The 25,204-nt window shown below is 37.7% G+C and overlaps 1 protein-coding gene across 2 annotated transcripts in view; it reads right to left on the reverse strand.

The window, feature by feature from the left end:
* Positions 1-25,204, reverse strand: part of LOC132119233 (ras-related protein Rap-1A-like) — a 69,182-nt gene that overhangs the window by 18,735 nt on the left and 25,243 nt on the right. The window contains exons 3-7 of one of the 2 annotated variants that reach the window (XM_059529033.1): positions 20,837-20,905; positions 20,680-20,736; positions 8,868-9,008; positions 6,532-6,675; positions 3,441-3,554 (exon numbers count right to left, since the gene is read on the reverse strand). In XM_059529033.1, coding sequence (XP_059385016.1) covers positions 3,465-3,554; positions 6,532-6,675; positions 8,868-9,008; positions 20,680-20,736; positions 20,837-20,905 — 501 coding nt within the window. In that variant the 3' untranslated portion in view covers positions 3,441-3,464. The remainder of the gene's footprint in view (positions 1-3,440; positions 3,555-6,531; positions 6,676-8,867; positions 9,009-20,679; positions 20,737-20,836; positions 20,906-25,204) is intronic. The other variant, XM_059529034.1, reaches the window with a different exon arrangement.

Raw genomic sequence — 25,204 nt, forward strand, 5'->3', positions numbered from 1 at the left:
AAAAATTATTAAACAAGTTACACGGTATTATGACCACGTTTTTAAAACTGTACATTAAAAATCATGATAATACTGTATACCTTGATAAAAGCAATTAGCAAATAATTGCAACATAAAAATTTGATACCCACATATCCCTAGACTGATCCGCGTTTTTTTCTCAAAACCAAACAATGCGCCTCACATCCAATAATCACTAAAAGCTTTGTCCTTTGTTACTTGTGATAATAAACGGTTTCATTTTTCAAATTCTGTCATGAAATTCGAACTAAATGCCGTTTTGATGCTTTTAAATGTGCCATGACGGATCAATTGTTTAGCAGCTTCAGTTCAAGCGGCAGTGCGAGTCTCTTCCACTACAAGACAAGTTATAGCGCAAAATAAACATGAATGAACATCAAAAGGTATGTTGAAAGATACAGTACAACTTACCAACATGTATCACATCTCATGTAATCACTCATTTACCTTTAAACCGCAGAAAGACACCAAAAAAACAACTTGTGAACAATGTCACTTCACGTTGCATTTACCTCAGCAAAGTTATCCTATGTTCACAGCCCATTAGTTAGCTACAAAAAAAAACACTAAAGAGGAGCTCATTTATATTTAATTATATATGTATGTTTAAATAAATCTGGCATGATATAATTATTATATCTGACAATTAATAGCAGTTGAATATAATAGCTCTGTTATTAATTTTAACCTTTAATATTACAGTAATGTACCAAATGAGAGGGTTCCCAGTATAGTATCAAACTAATGGTATCGGCAGATATCATTATCATAATAATCGCCCATATATACAGGTCCTTCTCAAAAAATGTGCATATTGTGATAAAGTTCATTATTTTCCACAATATAATGATAAAAATTAAAATTTCATATATTTTAGATTCATTGCACACCAACTGAAATATTTCAGGTCTTTTATTGTTTTAATACTGATGATTTTGGCATACAGCTCATGAAAACCCAAAATTCCTATCTCAAAAAATTAGCATATCATGAAAAGGTTCTCTAAACGAGCTATTAACCTAATCATTTGAATCAACTAATTAACTCTAAACACCTGCAAAAGATTCCTGAGGCTTTTAAAAACTCCCAGTCTGGTTCATTACTCAAAACCGCAATCATGGGTAAGACTGCCGACCTGACTGCTGTCCAGAAGGCCATCATTGACACCCTCAAGCGAGAGTGTAAGACACAGAAAGAAATTTCTGAACGAATAGGCTGTTCCCAGAGTGCTGTATCAAGGCACCTCATTGGGAAGTCTGTGGGGAGGAAAAAGTGTGGCAAAAAACGCTGCACAACGAGAAGAGGTGACCGGACCCTGAGGAAGATTGTGGAGAAGGACCGATTCCAGACCTTGGGGGACCTGCGGAAGCAGTGGACTGAGTCTGGAGTAGAAACATCCAGAGCCACCGTGCACAGGCGTATGCAGGAAATGGGCTACAGAGAAGCAGCACTGGACTGTTGATCAGTGGTCCAAAGTACTTTTTTCGGATGAAAGCAAATTTTGCATGTCATTCGGAAATCAAGGTGCCAGAGTCTGGAGGAAGACTGGGGAGAAGGAAATGTCAAAATGTCTGAAGTCCAGTGTCAATAACCACAGTCAGTGATGGTTTGGGGTGCCATGTCAGCTGCTGGTGTTGGTCCATTGTGTTTAATCAAGGGCAGGGTCAATGCAGCTAGCTATCAGGAGATTTTGGAGCACTTCATGCTTCCATCTGCTGAAAAACTTTATGGAGATGAAGATTTCGTTTTTCAGCACGACCTGGCACCTGCTCACAGTGACAAAACCACTGGTAAATGGTTTACTGACCATGGTATTACTGTGCTCAATTGGCCTGCCAACTCTCCTGACCTGAACCCCATAGAGAATCTGTGGGATATTGTGAAGAGAAAGTTGAGAGACGCAAGACCCAACACTCTGGATGAGCTTAAGGCCGCTATCGAAGCATCCTGGGCCTCCATAACACCTCAGCAGTGCCACAGGCTGATTGCCTCCATGCCACGCCGCATTGAAGCAGTCATTTCTGCAAAAGGATTCCCGACTAAGTATTGAGTGCATAACTGAACATAATTATTTGAAGATTGACTTTTTTTGTATTAAAAACACTTTTCTTTTATTGGTGGGATGAAATATGCTACTTTTTTGAGATAGGAATTTTGGGTTTTCATGAGCTGTATGCCAAAATCATCAGTATTAAAACAATAAAAGACCTGAAATATTTCAGTTGGTGTGCAATGAATCTAAAATATATGAAAGTTGAATTTTTATCATTACATTATGGAAAATAATGAACTTCATCACAATATGCTAATTTTTTGAGAAGGACCTGTATATATATATATATATATATACACACACACACACACACAGTACAGACCAAAAGTTTGGACACACCTTCTCATTTAAAGAGTTTTCTTTATTTTCATGACTATGAAAATTGTAGAGTCACACTGAAGGCATCAAGGGCTATTTGACCAAGAAGGAGAGTGATGGGGTGCTGCGCCAGATGACCTGGCCTCCACAGTCACCGGACCTGAACCCAATCGAGATGGTTTAGGGGTGAGCTAGACCGCAGACTGAAGGCAAAAGGGCCAACAAGTGCTAAGCATCTCTCAGGGAACTCCTTCAAGACTGTTGGAAGACCATTTCAGGTGACTACCTCTTGAAGCTCATCAAGAGAATGCCAAGAGTGTGCAAAGCAGTAATCAAAGCAAAAGGTGGCTACTTTGAAGAACCTAGAATATGACATATTTTCAGTTGTTTCACACTTTTTTGTTTTGTATATAATTCCATATATAATTCCACGTGTTTATCAAAATTAATTTGACATGAACCGAGAGAAATGAACCAATAGAAAACATTACCGTCTACAGCTGCTCAGTGCTCCTGTAGTCTACACTGAATACATAGAGCACCCTCTCGCGGCTGTAGACGGTAATGTTTTCTCTTGGTTCTTGGTTCTAAATAAATGCGACTTATAGTCCAGTTCGACTTATATATGTTTTTCCCCCTCATCATGACGTATTTTTGGACTGATGCGACTAATACTCAGGTGCGACTTATAGTCTGAAAAATACGGTGTGTGTGTGTGTGTATATATATATATATATATATATATATATATATATATATATATATATATATATATACACACACATATACATATATACACACATATATTTTCCAAGTTTTAAATGTTTTAATTATAATTGATTTTTACTTGCATCACATATTGAATATTAGATCACATTTTGTTATATCATGCAGCCCCACCTTACAGTCTCTGTTTCTGAATAATATTGGGACATTATTTGGCCTGATCAATATATCAGTCTAAGAAAAAGAACGTAGATGGAAGAAGTGTTGAATAAATAAGGTATTAATGAATGTTGGATGATGTAACTGTGACATGGTGACAGACCTGGCTCTGAGCAGCATGCTGGCTCTACAGCAGGATACAATTGGATTTCTTTTTCGCTTTCTTCTTTTCCACTGGTGTTTTCCTGTTAATTTGTCTGACCAAGTCATAGAAGATCTGAAACGTGCCAAAAAAATAAATAAAATAAAAATAATAATTATTAAAAGTACTCAATATAAACACAAAACCACACCTGCAAACCTTGAAATTATTTTCTGAGTAACATCAGTGTGATGTGACGGAAAACAGGGGTTGGGGGTCATTTATTCCTAGATTATTATCTTGATCCCAAGAGCACAGGAAACGGATGATTCTTCTGTACAATCTGACTTTGCTGCAGCCTGGAATTGAACTACTGGTTTCGTCTGGTAAGAGGAGAACTGGCCCCCCAACTGAGCCTGGTGTCTCCCAAGGTTTTTTTTTTTCTCCATTCTGTCACCAATGGAGTTTCGGTTCCTTGCCGCTGTCGCCTCTGGCTTGCTTAGTTGGGGACACTTCATCTACAGCGATATCGTTGACTTGATTGCAAATAAATGCACAGACACTATTTAACGGAATTCCCCCTGAATGAATGTTATTAAAGGGTTACTCCACCCCAAAATGAATTTTTTTTTCATTAATGACTTACCTACATGTTGTTCCAAACCCGTAAAAGCTCAATTTGTCTTCGGAACACAATTTAATATATTTGGTTGAAAACCTGGAGGCTTGGGACTGTCCTATAGACTGCCAAGTAAAAAACAGTGTCAAAGTCCATAAAAGGTATAAAAAAGTGTCATCAGAATAATAAAAAAATAACGACTATTCAATTATATGAAAACAAAAATAATGACTTTATTTAATAATTCCTTTGTCAACTATCTCCTCTGTGCCACTCCATATGACCGTGCTGCCTATACACAGAGGAGACCGTGGACAAAGGAATTATTAAATAAAGTCATTATTTTTGTTTTCTTCACTTACAAAAAGTGTTCCCGTCGCTTCATATAACCCAGGTTGCACGTCTGATGGCAGATGGAGTATTCGGACGATGACTTTTCATAACTTTTATGGACCTTCACCTGTTGGTTTTATGGACCTTTGGAGCTGTTATTTACTTGGCATCTATAGGAAAGTTTCAAATTGTGTTCCCAAGATGAACTGAGCTTTGACGAGTTTGGAACAACATGGGGGTAAGTGATTAAATGACAAAATGTCCATTTTAGGGTGACAAATTTTAACGGCATACTTTAACCCTCTGAGGTCTAAAGGTATTTTTGGGGCCCTATAGGAGTTTTGTCATGCCCTAATGTTTGTGCTTTTTTCAGTTGCTTATACACATCTAAACGGCTAAAGTCTAATATCACTGTAATCAGCACAAATTGGGCTATAATAATATGTGAGCAACATGTATGTACATGATTGTGTTTTTTGAGAAAACAATGTTTATGCGTGGTTAGTAAAAAAAAAAACTAAAAATGTTAAATCACTTGAATAAGGCCATAAAACACATACCAAAATTGGTTCCAGGGACTTTTGAGAACAGGAGCTTGTAGCCTAGAATTATTCTTTCAAAATTATGTGAAAATCATCTTGTTTACTCACTCACAGAAAACAATATATTGATTGACATTTTCTAAAGACACTTTTTGTGTTAAAAGGGTCTATGCAAGAGGGCGTGAACTATCAGCATTGTATTGTGATTTACACCTGAGAAGACAAAGACCCGCATAATGAGCTGCATAATGACCTTTCATTCAGGTTTGTGTCCGAGAGGGAAGAGTTACAAGAAAGAATGTAAGGACAAAATAAATGTATATAATTTTATGTTTGTAGTTTATTTAGAATATATTTAATTATTCCACAAAATAATTTAATATCCACTTGTGAGTACAGTTAAACCGTTTATTAGGAACAATCAAAGCTGACTTTCAAAGCTGAATTTTTTGCATCATTACTCCAGTCAAATACTCATTTTCTACAAAAAAAACATTTATTGTTATCATCATTATTATTAATGTTGAAGAGAGCTGAGAATATTTTTTTTCAGGTTTTTTGGGGATAAATTGAAAGAACAGCATTGTGTGTTACTTGGTTACATTTACATTTATTTGTTAAATTTGAATTATTCACATCAAGCTTTTGAATGGTATAGTAGTGTATATTGTTATTGAAACGTCAATGTTTCACTTGATTATACACTTAGTCAGGAATTATAGTTTGGGAAAAAGTCTAACTAGTAAAATGTTTACACGTTATGTGAAAACTAGTACAAGTATATAAATAAATCAAAAAGAGACTTACTCATGTTTATGATCTATACTGAATTAAGCGCTTTATTCTTTTTTTCTAAGGAAATCCAAAACTCAAATCCTGATGTAATCCTCATCACATCTTCTTGGGGTTAATTATGTCTTATTCCTCTCATCGCAAAGCAAAAAGTAAATAAAAAAAAAACTTGAATAGTCTCGCTGCTTTGTTTTCTGCATGGGTGTTTACAAGCCATTAGCTTCAAGTGAAACATTATAATCTCAAAAGCGCTTTCAGCGCGTGGGCGTGGTCACATTAAATATACATTAGATATAATGAAGGGAGATGTGAAAAACAAATTACTTTATCACAGAATATTTATTTTCGGTAGCACTTGTTTGGTTTTAAAAGTAGACATGTCAAGCTTTCTATATATATATATATATATATATATATCTCATGTCTCTTCGTTGAGTATTTACTGATTTAGAGTTCATTTTAATGACACGTTTCTAAATGAAGATCACCACAGACCAAGGCTGCAGACAGCACACCTTGTTTGTTATCTTTATTTTATAAATGCAAAAATGTTTTTATGTCTGTATACAAATAAAAGTAGACCCTTTACAGATTCAATTGATGTATTGATCTTATCTGTACGATCAAAACTGAAAGTGTTAAGTTCTTTTCGGGGTTATCAGAAGAAGATGCCTCATAACGCGTATATGCGTTAATCGACTCCAAAGGGTTAAGGCCAAAATGTGTTCCCGCTTTGCAAGATGCATACAGGTTGCCAGGTCTATGAAACTATTGGAATATATCCTGAATGGGGGAAATGTCAAGTGAGTAAACGTTAAACGCTCACATCAAGGACGTTGATTTTCGATTTGGCGGAGGACTCTAGAAAGGCACAGTTGTTCCACTGCCGGGCAAGATTTTGCCCCTGTTCTTTTCCCACCACCCTCTCGTCCTCCAGATCACATTTATTACCAACCAGGATCATTGGCACCTACAGGAGAAAAAAAAAAATTACACAAAGGTTATTATGTGGATCTACCATTTCACCATGGAAACCAAATGGTTATTCAACATTTATGAACACATTGTAGTTTCATGACATTTTCAGTCGATTAAATAAACCATTGAAGATGAAAAATACCAAAAGTTATTCTCAATTTTAAACCAGAAGCCCTCACCACACCACATGAAATGAGCACAAACATACCACCCACAACTAAAACCTCAGTATGCACCTTTTATGGTAAGAACCAAGCTTTCTAATAATATAAGTTGGTCAGCCATTGTAGTCAAGTCTATAAGCAGGGCTGGACAATATATCGAACAATATGATCACGTGCGTCTTCTCAGTAAAGCCGGTTCCATGATTAGCGGTAAATCCCCATCACCTGCTTTCAAATGGAGTAAGTTAATACACATCTTCAATAATGAACTTGATATAGCGTAGCTTGTCAATGAACTACGGCTCTCTCCATTAAATGCCGCTCCATTTGAAAGCAGGTGATGGGGTTTTACTGCAAATCACGGAACCGGCTTTACTGACGAGATGCACATGATCATATCGTTCAATATATTTTCCAGCCCTATCTATAAGCTGAACAAAACAGTACACATGGACAACTAGGGAAATCACGATGCCGGGAATCACAATGATGGCATCGTAATACATATGTGTGTCTACAGAGTGTAAAATGGTGTGAATGCAGAGGTTATTGATTAAAATCAAAGTCCTTTTAGGCAAGTCATGCCACTTGGCCGCCATCTTGGCAACGGCTCCGTGCAGCTATTTCGGACTAACAAGACCAGGCTCCTATCTAAATGAATGGGCAGAGAGTCAGAACTGCACTTTCACTGGTCACCGGGAGATAAAAACTGCATGTATAGAAACAGCAGTAAAATATGATAAAAATCGCTGAAAAATGTTTTTGACTTTGCCCCAAAATAAGGTTTAAAACGCCTTTTTCCCCACAGGTTATACTTCTACGCATGCGCAAGGGTTACTCAACTGTGCGCATACGTCAGTAGAACCAGACGATAGGCTTAAATGTTTCCCAGCTTGACTGTTAAAAGCAGATGATTGGCTTTCCAGCGGGAGGGGCAGGACATGTGCACACAACCGCCATCTTTGCCGTTACGGGTTTCCTTATATAGTTGTATTGAGGATTGAGGAAGTGGCAGGTCTTTTATAAATTGTCTCTGTTAAAATCCACCAGAAAACATAGGAATGTCATGTTTTAAGCTGAAAGTAAAAGGTACCAAAGCAGGCTTGAGACAAGGAAAGAACCACCAGAGAGTGATATCATAAAAGCAATGCCAAACCAAGCCACAAACCAATCATTAACTATCATTTTTACATAAGATCAGAAAACAGAACCTAAAGAGTTCACTTATACTCTCTTAATGAGAACAGCTGGCCCCGGACTCATACAACTGATGTACCACCATAAGTGGCCCATTCATACCTTTCAGCCTCAAGAGATCTGAACGTTTGCTGGGGACCAGGACTTACAGTGCAGTTCAAACCGCAGAACCAGCATGACAAGAGAGACCGAAAGAGACGCAAACGGTGTAAGGATAATCAAAACACATTCCAGAAATGTTAATTGCTCATGGCTGTAATCCCTTGGGCCAGTGCTTCACACTACACACAGTGTTCTTTCCACAAATCCAAAAAAGGGCATCACACGACTGATATAGAACAGATGCAAGCCAGAAGACTTGGGTTGAGGGTGGGCTGCTGCAGAGATGGCAGTAAACCCATGGGATGGCAGGTTAATTTCATCAGTACTCTTGCTTTGCTTAGGGTTGGGAAATGTACAGAATATTCAAAATATTGCTAGTAATATAAAGTAACATGTCATTAGACTTAATTGCACAATTGTCTAATTTGTATTGTTTAATACAAATAATCAGCAAACCATTATACAAAATGTATATAGGGAGAAAAATCTTTGATTTTCTAAATATTACAGACAGAAAAAGACAGAAAGCGATAATGGTACTTTAACCTGTATAAGCAACTACCAGGTGCATTTGGCTAGGGATAAAATTGTTTTTTTTTTTTTTTAATCAAGGTTTTAGAAAGGCAGGGATTTGGGATAAACTAAGTCTCTAAAGTGCTTTTCTGTGTGTGCATCCATACATCAACGTCCACTCAACAGTAATATCTTCTCTCACACTTACATCCTCTGTGTCCTTTACTCGTAGAATCTGCTCTCTTAAGTCCTGCAAGTCATTAAATGTGGACTGTGCTGTGATTGAGTACACAAGAGCAAAGCCCTGACCGTTCTTCATGTACAGGTCCCTCATAGCTGTGAACTGCTCCTGAAAGAGAGAGAGGGGAAAAATACACAATGAAAAAAGCTGTTAAAGTGATACTTTGGGGAAAAAAAAAATAGTAAAAATAATAAAGATTTGGGTCAACTGACTTTGTGGAGGGACAAACGTTTACATTTTTTAAAGGGGTCATGGACTGCCTCTTTAAAATATTTTGTACTGTTTTCTGAGGTCCACATAAGATTTATAAGATCAAGATTTTTACATTAAAAAATATAAATTAGAAGTAAAATTTAGGAGCTATTTTCTGTCCTGTTTTGACCCCTCATCAGAACACTCTGTTTGAATAGGTGGGGCGGATTGTAGACTTGGGGCCCTTTTTTAAAGGTCTAAACGCAAAGTGTAAAGCGCATGGCGCAGGTGCACTCAAGGCGTGTCCAAATCCACTTTTGCCATTTAAACGATGGAAAAACGGTCCATGCGCCAGGGCGCATTTTTGGAATGGGTTGTCCGTATTCTCTAAATAAGTAATGGGTGTAACGTTCAATAAACCAATCAGAGTGTCATCTCCCATTCCCTTTAAGAGCAAGATGCGCTCGCGCCATGGCGGATCGCTATTTACATGGCGGAATTTGTTGGCGGAAATGTTGAACGCTTCTCAATCGAAGAAACCGCTCATCTGCTCATGCGCGAAGTTAAAGCGTGCGAGCAGATCATCTATGGGACAAGCAGGAATCCACCAAAGCTCTGCGCAATGAGTCCGTTAATATACATGTGTGTGTATTGGCACGATTGTTCAATTAATTAGCCAATTTCATTCATCATTATAAGTAATAGGCTGAATTGCAAATAGGTAGCCTAATTCTAATACAGGCAATGACCATACATCATTACATTTTTATATTTATGTAGCCTCACAATAATATTATTTTACATTATAAAATGCCCTTTACATAAAAAAATGAAATGATCTATGGTGCAGTCTATTTTTCAGCTCCTTAAAATAACAATGCGCTTGAACACACCCCTTTTTTTAGACCAGCACGCCCATGGGCGCACAAATGGGTGCAAATGCATTTGCTAATTAAACGACGTAGCGCTGGTTCTCTTTTAGAAGACAACAAACATAACCCCAGGTATTTATTCAATACAGTGGCTAAATTAATGACAAATAAAGCGTTAACAAGTGCTGACATTTCCCAACATCACAGCAGTAATGACTTTATGAACTACTTTACTTCTAAAATCGATACTATCACTATAGACCTCCTAAAGGGACAGTTCCACTCATTCTCTACTATAGGAGAGGAAGAATTGTATAAACTTGTTAAATCATCTAAACCAACAACATGTATGTTAGACCCTATACCATCTAAGCTCCTAAAAGAGGTGCTTCCAGAAGTCATAGATCCTCTTCTTACTATTATTAATTCCTCATTGTCATTAGGATATGTCCTCAAAACCTTCAAACTGGCTGTTATTAAGCCTCTCGTCAAAAAAACACAACTTGACCCCAAAGAACTAGTTAATCATAGACCGATCTCGAATCTCCCTTTTCTGTCCAAGATACTAGAAAAGGGTAGTATCTAGGGCTGGGATAAACAATTATTTTTGAAACGATTAATCTAGCGATTATTTTTCCGATGCATCGATTAATCTAACGATTAATTTTTCAGACCGATTTGATTTCGATTATCTCCCCATTAATTGACTACTAACAATTTATACATGTTGATTTACATATCTGAATGAAAAAAACATCAATTCCTTAACATTGCAATATATGTTTATTGCTCTTACAATTACAAAATAAAAGACTGACTAAGAATGCATTACTTTACACTTGTATAGAGATAGCATTCAATAAAACCTTGAAACCTTGAAAACACATAGCTTACTGAAACAAGCTTACTGAACACATAGGGCCTAGCTTACTGAAAAAAAGTTCTTCTTTCAGATGAAAATAACAACAACTTGATGTCTAGTATTCAATAAAAAAGGTCACCCAAAATACTTGTTTAGAGCAATTGAAAGAATACAGTAACCAATGTAAACTTGAGGGCTTTAAGCTAATACAGAGAGTGCTTTTACAAAAAAAAAAAAAAAATTAACAGTGGGAGCCAGCAGCCTGTCATGCTCCACGTGAAACTTTGACGTTCCGTCCTTTTTCTATCGTGTCTAATGATTTTGATTAATATGCACAAGGGAGGGAGAGAGCAAGAAGCGCTCGTGTTGTTTGAAGACTGTGAGTGCGCGCGCAGCCGGGGCTCTCTCTCGTACGCGCCCTGTCACTGTCACTCACCGATCAAATAAGGCTTTGACAGCCGCCAAAAAAAAAGATCAATGCAGAAAAACCCCTGGATTGGTTATATAACGTTGGACAGAATGTTGATCCGGCCATCACGTATATTCAGCGCACATAAAGTAAACGTTTTGCAAATGTTTTTTAGAGAAATAAAAACAGGTCGACGAATCGATGCGCACATTTTGCGTCTACGTATTTTTTGTGTCGACGTCATCGATGACCTCGACGCGTTGTCCCAGCCCTAGTAGTATCCTCACAATTATATTCCTTCTAAGAGAAAAATGGTATCTGTGAGGACTTCCAGTCAGGATTTAGACTAGGGCTGAAACGATTCCTCGAGTAACTCGATTACAAAAAATGATCGAGGCAAATGATCCTCTGCCTCGAAGTCTCTTTTAATTTATTTTAAATCTCACGTCAAGTTCCTTCGCAATGATTTTTTTAAATGTGATACAACGCGTTTACGTCACCCATAAAGCGGAAGGTGACACAAGCGCTGTGTCAGACATTGCATACTGCAAGGAGTCAGCAGTGTTTTGATTTGAGGGCGTGGGCAAATGTAAAAAAAAACGTTGTGGCGTGTGTCCATTGCAAGATAGAGCTGGCATTCCACAACTAGGGCCCTATGATTTCCGCGATGCAGAAAATGCGGAGGGAATCGCAGAATCCAGTCATAAAAACGGAATTTACAGTTAAACGCGGAATGGCACGGAATTTGCCAAATTTTGAATTAATTAATAAAAAATATGTCATTGCACTTACATCAAATCACGATATGGACTAATATCTGTAAATATATCAAGCCGGAACAGTCTATTTAAATATTAATCCTGCATGTTCTGAGTGTCTCTGTTAATGAATGGAGCAGAAGCGCGTCTTCCTTTATTAACACACGGAAGCGCGCGTGACGCTCGCGGTGATTTCAGCGTCTGCTGTCTCACTAAATTAGGACGTGAACACATGAACAACATCTGCAGAACTGCTCTGACAGTCTCTTCTTGAGCGTTTGACCGTTTGATTTGAGTAAAACTAGCGTCACATCACATACACAGAACTGTAAGGGTACGTCAACCCGTCAAAATAAAAGTTCGGTTAAAGACTATTGTTCAGCAGAATGTACATAGCCTACTACTAAAAAAAAAAAAACTAAAAAAAAAATTTTTTTAAGGTTTAATCACACACCATTTCTTCCATGTTTTATTTTTAATAGTAAATCCCTTTTACCAAAAAGTTAAGTTAATTTTCAATAATTAAAAGATAAATTAAATTAATGTTTTATGTGTTCAATGTTTAATGTGCATCTCAGAAAATGCTTTATTTAAAACCCCAACTGAATGGCACTTAAATGCACTTAATTCATCTGTCAACTTTCTTGTCATTGTTCACAGTACAAGTACAGACAGAGAAACAATGGGTAATAATTAAATGTTTATTTTTGATGTATGCATTGCATTCTATGCATTTAAAAAATACAAATATTTTTTTTCTAAAAAAGGAAACTTAGTTGTTCATTTTAAGAGACCTTTGACGGTCACGGAGGGGCCGCATGTTCAACATGGACGTTAATACGCACAAACACACACCGAGACTGTTTGGTGATACAAGAGTTTATTGTAATTATTGATCAGAGAGTGAATAAAATACCTGCAACCCTCAGGCCACACTCTCTACTGCAGAAACAAACACAGACTACCTTCCATTACAAAGACATTTAGATTTATACTGGTAGCCAGCACTATTACCACATGTGGAGGGACAAACTCACAGAAAACACTTTACACATGTTCCCTGAAATATACAGAGTCTGAAAGAAACATATTGGCATGATGTTCTACTTAATACATCTACTTTAATTCATTCACATTAAACAGGAAATAACAGCAACAACTCGGGCACGTTGCCCCTGAAACCCCCACGCTCAATTAATACATGGTAGATTCCCACCCTAAGCGGGACCAATAATTCCTGCCATTGTTTCTTACCAGGACTCTAAAAATCACGGGACAAACGCTACACAGGAACAATACACATAGTTTACAGGTATTTCATTCACTCTCTGATCAATAATTAGAATAAACTCTTGTATCTCCAAACAGTCTCGGTGTGTGTTTGTGCGTATGTGTGCGTATTAAAGGCCATGTTGCAGGTTAACCACCACTTTCGATTAATGGGTACATAAATCACTCAAGATATGTATATCATTTTTAAAAGGTCTCAAAAATAGTCTTAAAGACCTATTTTTAAGTTTTTGGTATTAACGTTTTTTTAATGCAACTCGGCGATGACGTCACGTTGGGGAGAAGTCGAGGAAAGGTAGCCTCAGTCTAGTATGATGCCGCGTTCCAGGCAACCCGTAACCCGTGTTTTTCCAACCTTAAACCCGTGAAAGTGCACAGGAACGGCAATCAAACTCGTGACTTCCCACCCGTGAACTCGTGTCTCGTACTAGATCGATGTACTCAGAGTTCCGAGGTCACACAGCACGCGAAACAACAATGACAGCCCCTACGGATAATACTGCCTACGGATGCAGTTTATGCAAGTGGCACACGTTGAAAAAACGATTTTAGGTCAATGTACCGTTGCAATAAAAAAAAATAAACTAGTTACAATTCCTTGCACTCAGAAAGTTTGGCGTAACTTGCCTGGAACGGTACAAAGTCATTAGTCGTGGTATGAAATAGTGATTACAAGCTCAAAAACATGCCTGGAACGCAGCATCAGAACTAACGTTATAGCGACTGGCTGAGGAAGAGGTGGCAAGAGCCAACATGTATGATGACCTGCAGCTGTGTAATTTCAAACCTGCCAGACGTGAGAGGGCAAATGAGGAATTGCCAAGAACTGATGTCCCTCAAAGCTCATTAAATGCATGGTCCGAAGAGAATGAGTGGAGAGTTGGTGAAGTGTCCTGGTGAGTTGCTATCGTTTAGCATCGCAGCAATGAGCACTAGAGCTAGTCTACGAGCAGCAGTGCACAATAACGACACACACACACACACACATATATTATTATTATTTATTTATTTATTTTTTTACTGTCATTGAGTAGCACCGAGTGAAAAATCAAAGTTTTCTTTATATCTAGTGGCAGTGATCATGACGTTAGTTCAGATAAGTACCGGTAACCTTTGTCATAGTGACGTAGAACTGGTAAACGTTGTCTTTGTCATCTAGAAATAGAAGGTATCATGCTAGCTATATGGATGTTTCTAAGCGTTTATCTCTTCCTCCGGTGAAAATGTTGTTGCAAACGTAGCCGTGTGCGTGTCGCCGTGTTTGGCAGCTGCTTGTGTGGGTGCTGTCCCATGGAAACTGCGCTGAAAAGCTTGTGCTGTAGGGAAGTGAGTGCGTTTGGGTCGCTGTTGGTCGATATCTATCTATCTGTCTGTCTGTCTATCTATCTATATATGTAGTCTATCTATCTATATATATCTATGTATTTATCTATAATCTGCGCTATCTGAATACTCTCGTCTACTACTCGTCTCTCTCTAGTCACTCTCAATGCTCTCAAGGCGAGCTTTGGTAAATTCTCTCCCCAACGTGACGTGATGCAATGCATTATGGGGAAAAGGAGACCGCTGTAAGATAGTACCTACTTTTTCGTATTATATTCCGTTTTGTGATACCCAACAACATAAAATACAATGGATAACAGTTTAAATGTTTATTACCATCAAGCAAATTGCACAAATTCGTAAAAGAATTTACCCTGCAACACGGCCTTTAATGTCCATGTTGAACGTGCGGTCCCTCCGTGACCGTCACAAGACCCAGGAGTCTTATTTTCTCTTGCATAATTAATATTGCACTTTAATTAAGCAAAAACACATTTTATCCGATTACTCGATTAATCGATGGAATGTTTGGTAGAATACTCGATTACTAAAATATTTGATAGCTACAGCCCTAATTTAGACCGTATCATAGTACTGGGACTGCTCTCCTTAGAGTTACAAATGACTTGCTCTTATTATCTGATCGTGGTTGTATCTTTCTATTAGTTCTATTGGATCTTAGTGCTGCGTTTGACACAATTGACCACAACATTCTTTTGCATAGACTTGAACACTTTGTTGGCATTAATGGAAGTGCATTAGCATGGTTTAAATCGTACTTGGTTTAAAGCGCTATATAAATGTAAGGAATTATTATAATAATAATTATTATTATAAATTATTAAATTATTATTATTATTATTATTATAATTAGTACTTATATGACTGCCATCAATTCGTAGCAGTGAATGAAGAGGTATCATATCGATCACAAGTGCAGTATTGAGTACCTCAAGGCTCGGTACTAGGGCTGCTACTCTTCACGCTTTATATGTTACCCTTGGGAGATCTCATCAGGAAACATGATGTAAGCTTTCACTGTTATGCTGATGAAACTCAGCTCTATATTTCTTTGCGGCCCGGTTAAACACACCAATTTGAAAAACTAATGGAATGCATAGTTAGGCCTGTCACAATAACAAATTTTGCTGGACGATAAATTGTCCAAAAAATTATCGCGATAAACGATAATATTGTCCTTCTAAGACCAGTGTCAACTAATAAAATGATAAATGGCAAAATAGCATAGGTACACCTTTTCAAAGATCAATAAACTTTTTATTTTATGGCAGATTCTGAAAAAGAAATAACATGTTGACTTTGTGTGGCTTAAAATTAACTAATTTTGTATGTTTGTATGTTATATTATGTTTATATGGCATTAACCGAAAGTAAACATTTTGACGGATGAAGGGCTTCACACATCGTGTCTTTTGGGCGCTCAAGTTCGTTATTTCAAATGCGGTATGCGCACTCATAATAGAAGAGACGTGCTCGCTTTTTCCAGGCGCGTCCGCCCCACATCTAGTTAAAAACATCTCAGCTCTTCAGAATGACGCAAGCGCACCAGGTCATGTGACAAGATCCAAGTCAATCAGCTTCCTTCGGGGTAAAATTCCCCATTGTACCCAAACACTGCAAGAGTTTTTTTTTTTTTTTTTTTTTTACTTTTCGTAGTTAATAAATCTTGTTACAGAGTTACTGCAAGGGTTTTTTCGGTGGCGGAAATCCATTACCGAAATGTCCTTGTTGAAACAGATATCGCGTCTGATGGATGCTTAGCAATGACAGACGCCTCAGGAGCACACCTGCACGAACGCTTTGGAAAGGAGAAAACGACACGTCTAGCGTTTTCCACGCATTTTTAGGCGCGACATGTGAATGGTCCCTAATAGTATCAGTTAAAAGTTTCGTGTGTATGTGTGTGTGTGTGTGTGTAAACTCATTGGGTACGTTCACACATACGTAACCACATGCCTACAGACATATTTAGCTGAGCATGTCAAATGAAGCGAACGAAAAGTAGGCCCATTTCGACAGAAAGGGCAATTAAGTTACTTGCAAAATATGCTACGCGGTATTAAAATAAAGCAGTAGTGCAAGTACAATGCAATATCACTTGAGACGCAAACATCCACAAGCAAATGAAAGGCGCTTCCCAGAGAGACGTTATCTCTTTATTCCCGGAACATCTGTACCATCAGAGAGGGTGTTTTCTACCGCGGGCTGTCAACAGGCTGCGCTCCAGACTAACCCCACATCACATCACATCATGACATGTTACATTTTTTAAATAAAAATTGAAAAAGGAAATTATCGCGGCCGAAAAAAAAGTTAGAGCTAATTTTTTTTTCCGGGCGATTAATTGATTTATCGACTATCGCAACAGGCCTATGCATAGTCGATATAAAAAAAACTGGATGATGAGTAATTTCTTACTGCTAAATTCTGAAAAAACAAGAGGTGTTAATTATAGGACCTAAAAACTCTGCATCTATTAACACAGAACACTGTGACTACTGTCAATTCTTCGTCATCAGTTAGGAACCTAGGTGTGCTATTTGATAGCAACTGTGTTATTTCATCTCAAAAATATATCTAAATTACAGCCAATGCTCTCAATGTCAAATGCAGAAATGTTAATCCATGCATTTATGACCTCAAGGTTAGATTATTGTAATGCTTTATTGGGTTGTTGTTCTGCACGCTTAGTAAACAAACTACAGCTAGTCCAAAATGCAGTAGCAAGAGTTCTTACTAGAACCAGGAAGTATGACCATATTAGCCCGGTCCTGTCAACACTGCACTGGCTCCCTATCAAACATCGTACAGATTTTAAAATATTGCTTATTACTTATAAAGCCCTTAATGGTTTAGCACCATCTTATTTTTTCAGTGTTTTCCATACATTTATTTATTTGTAGCGTTTGACTTTGTTGAATGAACATGAGAAATGCACATTTCAAAATCAAAACGCGTTGCAGGTGTTTTATTTGAATGTATCTCTGAAGGGAACCAACTGTTTTCAGAAAAGTTTCAATGACATTTCCATTATATCTGATAAAGAAGCGTTCATGAGCGGAGCTGCTTTGATTACAGCCGTTACTGGAGAAACCGCTAGTTCTACCCGGTTCTAACATTTTCACAGCGTCTCCTGCTGGTGGAGCATTTTTAAGTCCGTCTCCAGCAACGTGTTGTTTTTTTTCTCTGCAGCAGTTCAGAGCACTTTTAATACTAATTATACTGCTAAAGCACATTTGTTTTAATCAATACGAATAATCAGCTTACACTACCAGTCAAAAGTTTTTGAACAGTAAGATTTTTAATGTTTTTAAAATATTTAATGTTTAAAATGTGACCCGTCACGGAAACCAGTGACACAACTCGGCAGCACAACTTTCGAGCAAAATGAGAAAGAAGCATTTTTTTTTTTTCAAAAGTGTGATTTTCGTTTTTTTTGCAGAATCTGTTAGTTGAGATCACGAAGAAGCCTGTCTGTGTTTGAGATCGCAGTATTGGTATATTCAAAAAGCATACATTTTGAGGTTGAAATCGGCTTGTTTTTCAGAGAGACTAGAGCATGCAGTAGGGGCGTGTCATTGTGTGTATTTCCATACTTGATAAGCCGGCTTTGGTTGCTTTTGTTATTGCCCCCACCCTCCAAGGGAAGCGTGGCAACTTAAATGTATGTCTGTAAATATCCTGATTGGAGCATCACTATAAATAATTCTACATGATAAAAATAAGGCTTCAAAAAGATTGGTGATCTTATCTACAGATACCAAAAATCCTGATCAGAATCCATATCTTCTTTCTTTATGAGCCATCTTTATTTAGACTGTTGACAAAAGAATTGTTGAATAAAGTCGTTATCTTTTGTTTTATTCACATACAAAAAATATTCTTGTCGCTTCATATCATTACGGTTGAACTACTGATGGCAGACTATTCTGACGATGTTTTTTATACTTTTCTGGACCTTGACAGTGTAACTTACTTGGCAGTCTATGGGACAGTCTCAAGCCTCCTGGTTTTCATCCAAAATATCTTAAATTGTGTTCCGAAGACGAATGAAGCTTTTACGGGTTTGTAACAACATGGGGGTTGATAAATGAGTGATTACCGTATTTTTCAGACTATAAGTCTATGCTGCTCAGTGCTCCTGTAGTCTACCACTGAACAACATAGAGCGCCCTCTCGCGGCTGGAGACGGTAATGTTTTCACTTGGTTCATTTCTCTTAGTTCATTTCTCTCGGTTCAGGTCAAATTAATTTTGATAAATAAGTCGCACCTGACTATAAGTCGCAGGACCAGCCAAACTATGAAAAAAAAGTGCGACTTAAAGTCCGGAAAATACGGTAATGACAAAATCTTCATTTTAGGGTGGAGTATACCTTTAAAGTGACCGGACTAATCTGGGCACATAACCAATCTGTAGGAGCCAGAATTCTTTCTGGTTGGTAGGGGATCAAATACTTATTTCACATTTTTTCAGAATTTTTTGGTTGATATTCTGTCTCTATCCATTAAAATAAAAGTACCATAAAAATTACAGACCCTTAATTTCTTTGTGAGTCGGCAAACTAACAAAATCAACAGGGGATCAAATAAATGTTTTCCTTACTGTTTAAGCTGTCTTTAGACTGACAAGAAAGTTTTAAGTTCTGAAACTTACAGGATGTTTTTATAGTACAATGACTTTATGTCAAAAGATCAAGGGGATTTTGATTTCTTAGTTCACACCTCCTTAAAAAATATATTATTTTAAATTCAATATACTGTTCATTCAGTGATTATGCCACAATATTGTAATGTCTTACATTACTTCAGGGCTTTTCTCAGCAAATATTAAAGCACATTATTATGCTATGGGTTTGAGAGAAGGGTCTTTCAAGACCTCTACAGCCTACACTGAGAACTAGAGATCTTCAGGGGTCCACTTGAAACACATGGTCTAACCTGAGAGGATTCTGATTCTAATCTTTGGACACAAGCCGGTTATATTATCTATTGTGTAGTTTTGGGTCTCGGGTGATTAAAGATGGATGTTCTTCTCCCGAATGGTAAATAAATATGCCAACTTTATATTTTTTGATTTGGCCATTAAACAATATTTTATTATTTATAACAAGTACATATCAATAATTTGATATGTTATCGCCTCCTCTTCTGTTTGTAAATTACCAAACCATATGGGATTCTGGCGTGAGCAGCAGCAGTATGAGAACCTTATAAACGGTACTCTGCAACAGCCGAGCCATTCGACAGAATGAAGGCAGGGATTTACTTGCTAATATTAACATAAATATAAATTCCTTGTCATTTGAGGTGCAACATAAGTAGTTTATCTACTTGGAGTTTCTTACAGATAACAAAAAAAACATCTAAATGCAGTTGATGATTCCAAAATTAATAAACTAAATCAAATTAACGAACATTAAAGCATAACTGCATATTTAAAAAAAAAAAAAAAATTCCACAGAAAAAAGGCTATTATCCCACATATTACAAAATAAAGTGTTCTCAATTGGTTCGATTCCCCTGGGAACACATAATAGGTAAAAATTGATAGCCTGAATGCACTGTAAGTCGCTTTGGATAAAAGCGTCTGCTAAATGCAAATATTTAATTTTTATTTTACATTTTTAAAGTTGACATTATCTGGCAACATGGGTTAAAAATATATAGCTAACATAAATGCTGATGATGAAGAAGGATCAGAGAACTGATTTAATCAACAGATAAGTTAGGTTTGTATCATACCCAGCTGTCACCACCCACCACTGCCATGCAGAGCTGCAAGCTGTGCAAATGTCACCACCTTTTGCATTCGGATCCAGATGATTTTTAAAGAAATTGTCAACAAATCAGGTCTAATTTGGTTGGGCCTGTCTCGTTTCAGGTTGTTTTTAAAAAATTAATTTATGCACATCAGGTTTGGATAAGAAGTTATTTGGGTCTATCCAAATCGGTCAAAGAGCTGTGAAATCTTTTTTTGTCCACTAATTTGGTAATTGTATGTTGCCTGCTGTTGCTGGCTGAAGTGTGGAAACGGAGGCCAAAAGGACCTACTGTTCCTGCTGTGTCCAGGATCTCCAACATGCACTGCTGGCTGTCCACTTCCACTTGCTGCATGAGGAGAAGAGAAGAAATTAAACAAATAAGCCTCCATCTTCCACTGGGATATAGAACAAAAGACAGGAAAAGCTACTGAGCATTGAATTGCTACCTTTCTATAGGAGTCTTCTATTGTGGGGTCATATTTCTCCACAAAAATTCCCTGGACAAACTGGACTGTCTGCAAGAGACACAGATATTACATTAGAGCCAGAGAATGTTTAATACACACCTGAAAAAAAAAAAAAAAAAATCAGTCAAAAGTCAGGAAAAAAACAACAACTGCCATATATTCTCAAAGCAGTAAAGGACTGAAGGTGTGGTCACAGTACACTTCCGGTCTCTCTGACGTCCATTCATACATATGCAAATGTGGGAGACCAGAAACACAAATTAGTATTAAAAAAAATCTTTATTTTTATGAATTTCTAAAGTTTGGTGACCTTATATCACATGAGAATGTTTGACCAATAGAAGATCTGTATGTCCTGGGGTCCGTTCTTCATACATCTGAGATGATTTGACAGATAAAGTCAATTTTGCCAAATGAAGCTTACATTTGAAAGCACCAAAACAAAGACGCCCATATCCCAACAGGACCTCAACCCTATTTAGATAACTCCTCCCCTCAACATGATGTAAATGTTAATCAAATCACTTCATGAATATATTTACGGAAAAATGAATGAACTACAACTACATATTGTACAAACTTGTCTTAAACAAATTAAATGTTCTGAAATAATACAAGGAAAATGCTTTAAAAAATTATCTAGTCAAGGTAATTTGAATTCTAAATGACTGAAGGTATAACACCAGTAGACTATTATTAACTATAAATGTTCTGTAAAAACAATGAACAGCAGCTTTCAGCCTGTCAATATGAAATTTCAGACAAAAAAAAACTGCCTAGCCCTAATGTGAGTGAAAGATAACCTTGACCTTGTTCAGCTTTCCAAAGAACCAGCGTTACGTGAACAGTGAATGCGGTTTTTTTTTTTTTTAAAGACATCAGTTATGTTTCGGAAGTGTGTTTGTTTGCTCCCATCATTTCACTGATGAATGTTTTATCAACAAGGCCCAGTTCGAAACAGGATTTGCACAAAACTGGGAGTGGTTCCAGCGATAAAAGATCCCAGTCATGAGTCAGAACCGCAGGCGGTAAGTAAATCTCAATTAAAAGTGTTTTGTTGGCAATCGGCGCATAAGTGATCACGACTCTTTAGCTCCACCCACGGCATGCCTGAAGGAGTTCGGCTGTTTTTGGAGAGAAGCATAAAGCTATATCTTTCTTTTATAAATCTGATAAAACTAAGACTGTTCAGAGCTATGAAGGATGCAATACTATTATATAGTAAGGCTGAAACGGTTAGTGGACATTATCGACAACGTTGATAAAATAAATTGACAACAAATATTTTTTTTTATATATTAAAATTATTAAAATGTTCAAAGAAGCATCTATTATATAATATTCATTTCTAATGTCGCCAATAGTTAGAGACGCCACTATTTATTCAGTACTTTATGAAATAGATAGCCTTAAATCAAGTAGCGTTACAGTACTAAACATAAAAGTCGTCACTTTCAGTTAGAATTACAACTTGATTTTCTGTCATAACACAGCTCTTCAGTGTGGAGGTAGCTAATGATAAAATCTTTTTATTAGTGGGGGAAAAAAAATGTAATTAGTTATAGTTTGTTTTGCAAAAATCAAAGCTTGATCTAGCTCAGGACTGTTTTGATTATCATAACCCTATAAGTTATTTTAAGAGAGATTGTTGTGAATAAAATAGTATCCAAAAATAAAATGTCTACCCTTATGTTTGTTTCTTATCCATATGACTTTAACTACATGGGGAGAAAATTTGAAAAACCATGTTTGGTATTCAGCCCAGTGTTTCATTTTGTTTGGCTTCGCCTTCGGCAAAGAATTTTCATTTCAGTGCATCCCTATTCAGTACACTTTAAATATCTTACTTTGACATTTAACAATATTAATTTTAAGTATTTATTAATATTTGTCAATATTGGTTAATAAAAATGTTCATGGTACATTAATTATAACAGATAAAACAAGGGTTGGACTGATAGACACATTCATCGTCCATTGCCGATGGCTGACAGACATCACAATGTTGAGCCGGTATTGTGATTTTACAGCTATAGAACCAAATGACAATCAGAGAAAACCAAAGCCATGGTTTTCTGATCATCTACTGATCATTACTGTGGATCACATCATTACTTGTAGGGCTGTGCTCAGAATATCGATACAACATTACATCATCATGAACTCCTGATGATGCGTGTATCGATACAGCAGCTGCTGTCATGCTTTTAAATCTAGCCAATTACGTGACGTCAATTGGTGCTAACAATGCAAGCAGCAGAGCGGGACATTCAAAATGGATGAGAGGATTTTTCCACCATCGACAAAAGTAAAATATGGGAGAATTTTAGGATTTACGCTAAGCAGACAGTCAGACAGTAGACATGAGTCATGCGATATGCAAGGACTACAAAACAAAAGTACACCAGGAACACGACGAATCATCCAGACCAGCCAGCCCTGGCCGCAGCAGGTAGACCTTGCACACATCCATCATCCAAGAAGCAGCCAACGATGCCTGATGCTTTCATCTCAAAACTCTTCCCCACGCCTCTGTGATCTCAAAAGATTACAAATGCATTAATGTGATTCATATATGAGGATTTATGGCCATACAGTGTTGTTGAGAATAACGGCTTCATATCAACATGTCAGTTTTTAACAGAAACGGCAATTCCCTGGTTGTATGATGAACTTAAGCGAGATGTTCTGCTGTCACTTTCTTCTACACAGAGAGTTTAAATTTCCTGCGATGCATGGACATCAAGAGCAACCCAATTGAATGTTACGATAACCTGCCACTACATCTCTCCTCATTGGGAACTTGTCTCGCCCGTTCTGCCGGAGCAAACATCGCAGATTTGCTACATGATGCACGAATGGGGAATAAAAGATAAAGATCCAGTGCTTGTGACTGATGATGCATCTAACATGGTAGTACCTGCAAAGCTAGCCAAATTAGTTAAAGTGTAACTAAACCCCTGCTCAGAGCCTGACTCCGCCAACTGACAATTTTTGAAAAATGCTGAAAAGTGGGCAGATCACAGCGGAGATAGAGGGGACGAACCTAGGGCGGGGCTGAGCGAGTGCGGCGTGATCCTGAGACTCGCAGTGATGGATTGATTGACAGCTGCTATCAGAGACGCTAAAATGGAGTGTGACTAATGACGCAAGTAGCTTTAAAACAGAGCGATCATTTGAAGTAGAGGACTTTTCTCCCCCACTTTCACCTGAAGTGGAGGGTGTCGAGGTGTCTGTTCATATCAATTCAAGCTGCTGGCTCAAACTGCGGTCTTAACTCTCGGATTGCGTCGCTTTTCAGCGCGAGCTGTGTGGAGAAGCCCATTTCCACCTCCATTGCGTTGGAGAAGCAATCCCGTGTAAAACGCAGTTTGCACACTCGAGCTCTAGGCGGGAACTTGCGGTCTTCCAGGCCAAGTGCATGCAACCACTGGCGCTTAATTTTAAAGTCTGCTGGTAAACTATGCAGTCAAGCAGTGCTGTCACAACCAGCAACACACCTCCGTACCATCCTGACCACTGTACTAAATACAGATAAATCTACGCTAACTTGAAGATCTAAATAACTATATAATTGCTCTGCTAAATAGATGCTATAATAGTCTATTCTGGTCGTTACCAATACTCGCAATTCCAGCTCCTGACTCACTACAGTGATTTTGATGGTTTTATACTGTCAAGGGCAAGGGCGTGGCAGCTCGTACCAAGGGGCGTGGTGAGCTGGTAACTGCTTACGTCACCTGCCACCGCTTACGTCACTAGCCACCGCAACATCCAATAGGAAAAATCAACTGCAGTAGCCACCGCTCAACCTGAAGAGGGCAGCAGACGTTTTTACACCATATATTGTAGAATTAAAACACTTTATACTCAAATGGCAAAAAAGTTACTCGAATCAATGAACAGCACTAATAAAGCCCCATTCTTACAGATCATTAACTAAAAAAAGTTGGTTTAGGGTTTAGTTACTCTTTAATGTCAGTTCCTTTGCTCACTGTTTGAATCTGGCTGCTCAATGGGTTACCGAAAGTCTCCCATCTTCTCGGAAGAGTTCGAAGCATCACAACATTTTTTAGGAACACTTCAATCGCCTGCCATGTCCTGCACGAGAAGCAAAAGGTACTTGGCCTTCCTGAGCATAAGTTGATGACCAATGTCTGTACAAGGTGGAACAGTGCACATGACTTGTTGGAGCAATTCATAGGACAACAGCCCACAATTTGCGCTGCATTACTGTCAACTGAGGTGTGGAAAAATGCCAAAGATCTGTGGACATTAACAGAAGCAGACATAACCTGTGCTGAAGACATAATAAAGGCAATGAAGCCACTTAAATTGCATGCTCAA

The sequence above is a fragment of the Carassius carassius genome, chromosome 38, assembly GCF_963082965.1.
Source record: "Carassius carassius chromosome 38, fCarCar2.1, whole genome shotgun sequence".
NCBI classification, from domain to species: domain Eukaryota; kingdom Metazoa; phylum Chordata; class Actinopteri; order Cypriniformes; family Cyprinidae; genus Carassius; species Carassius carassius.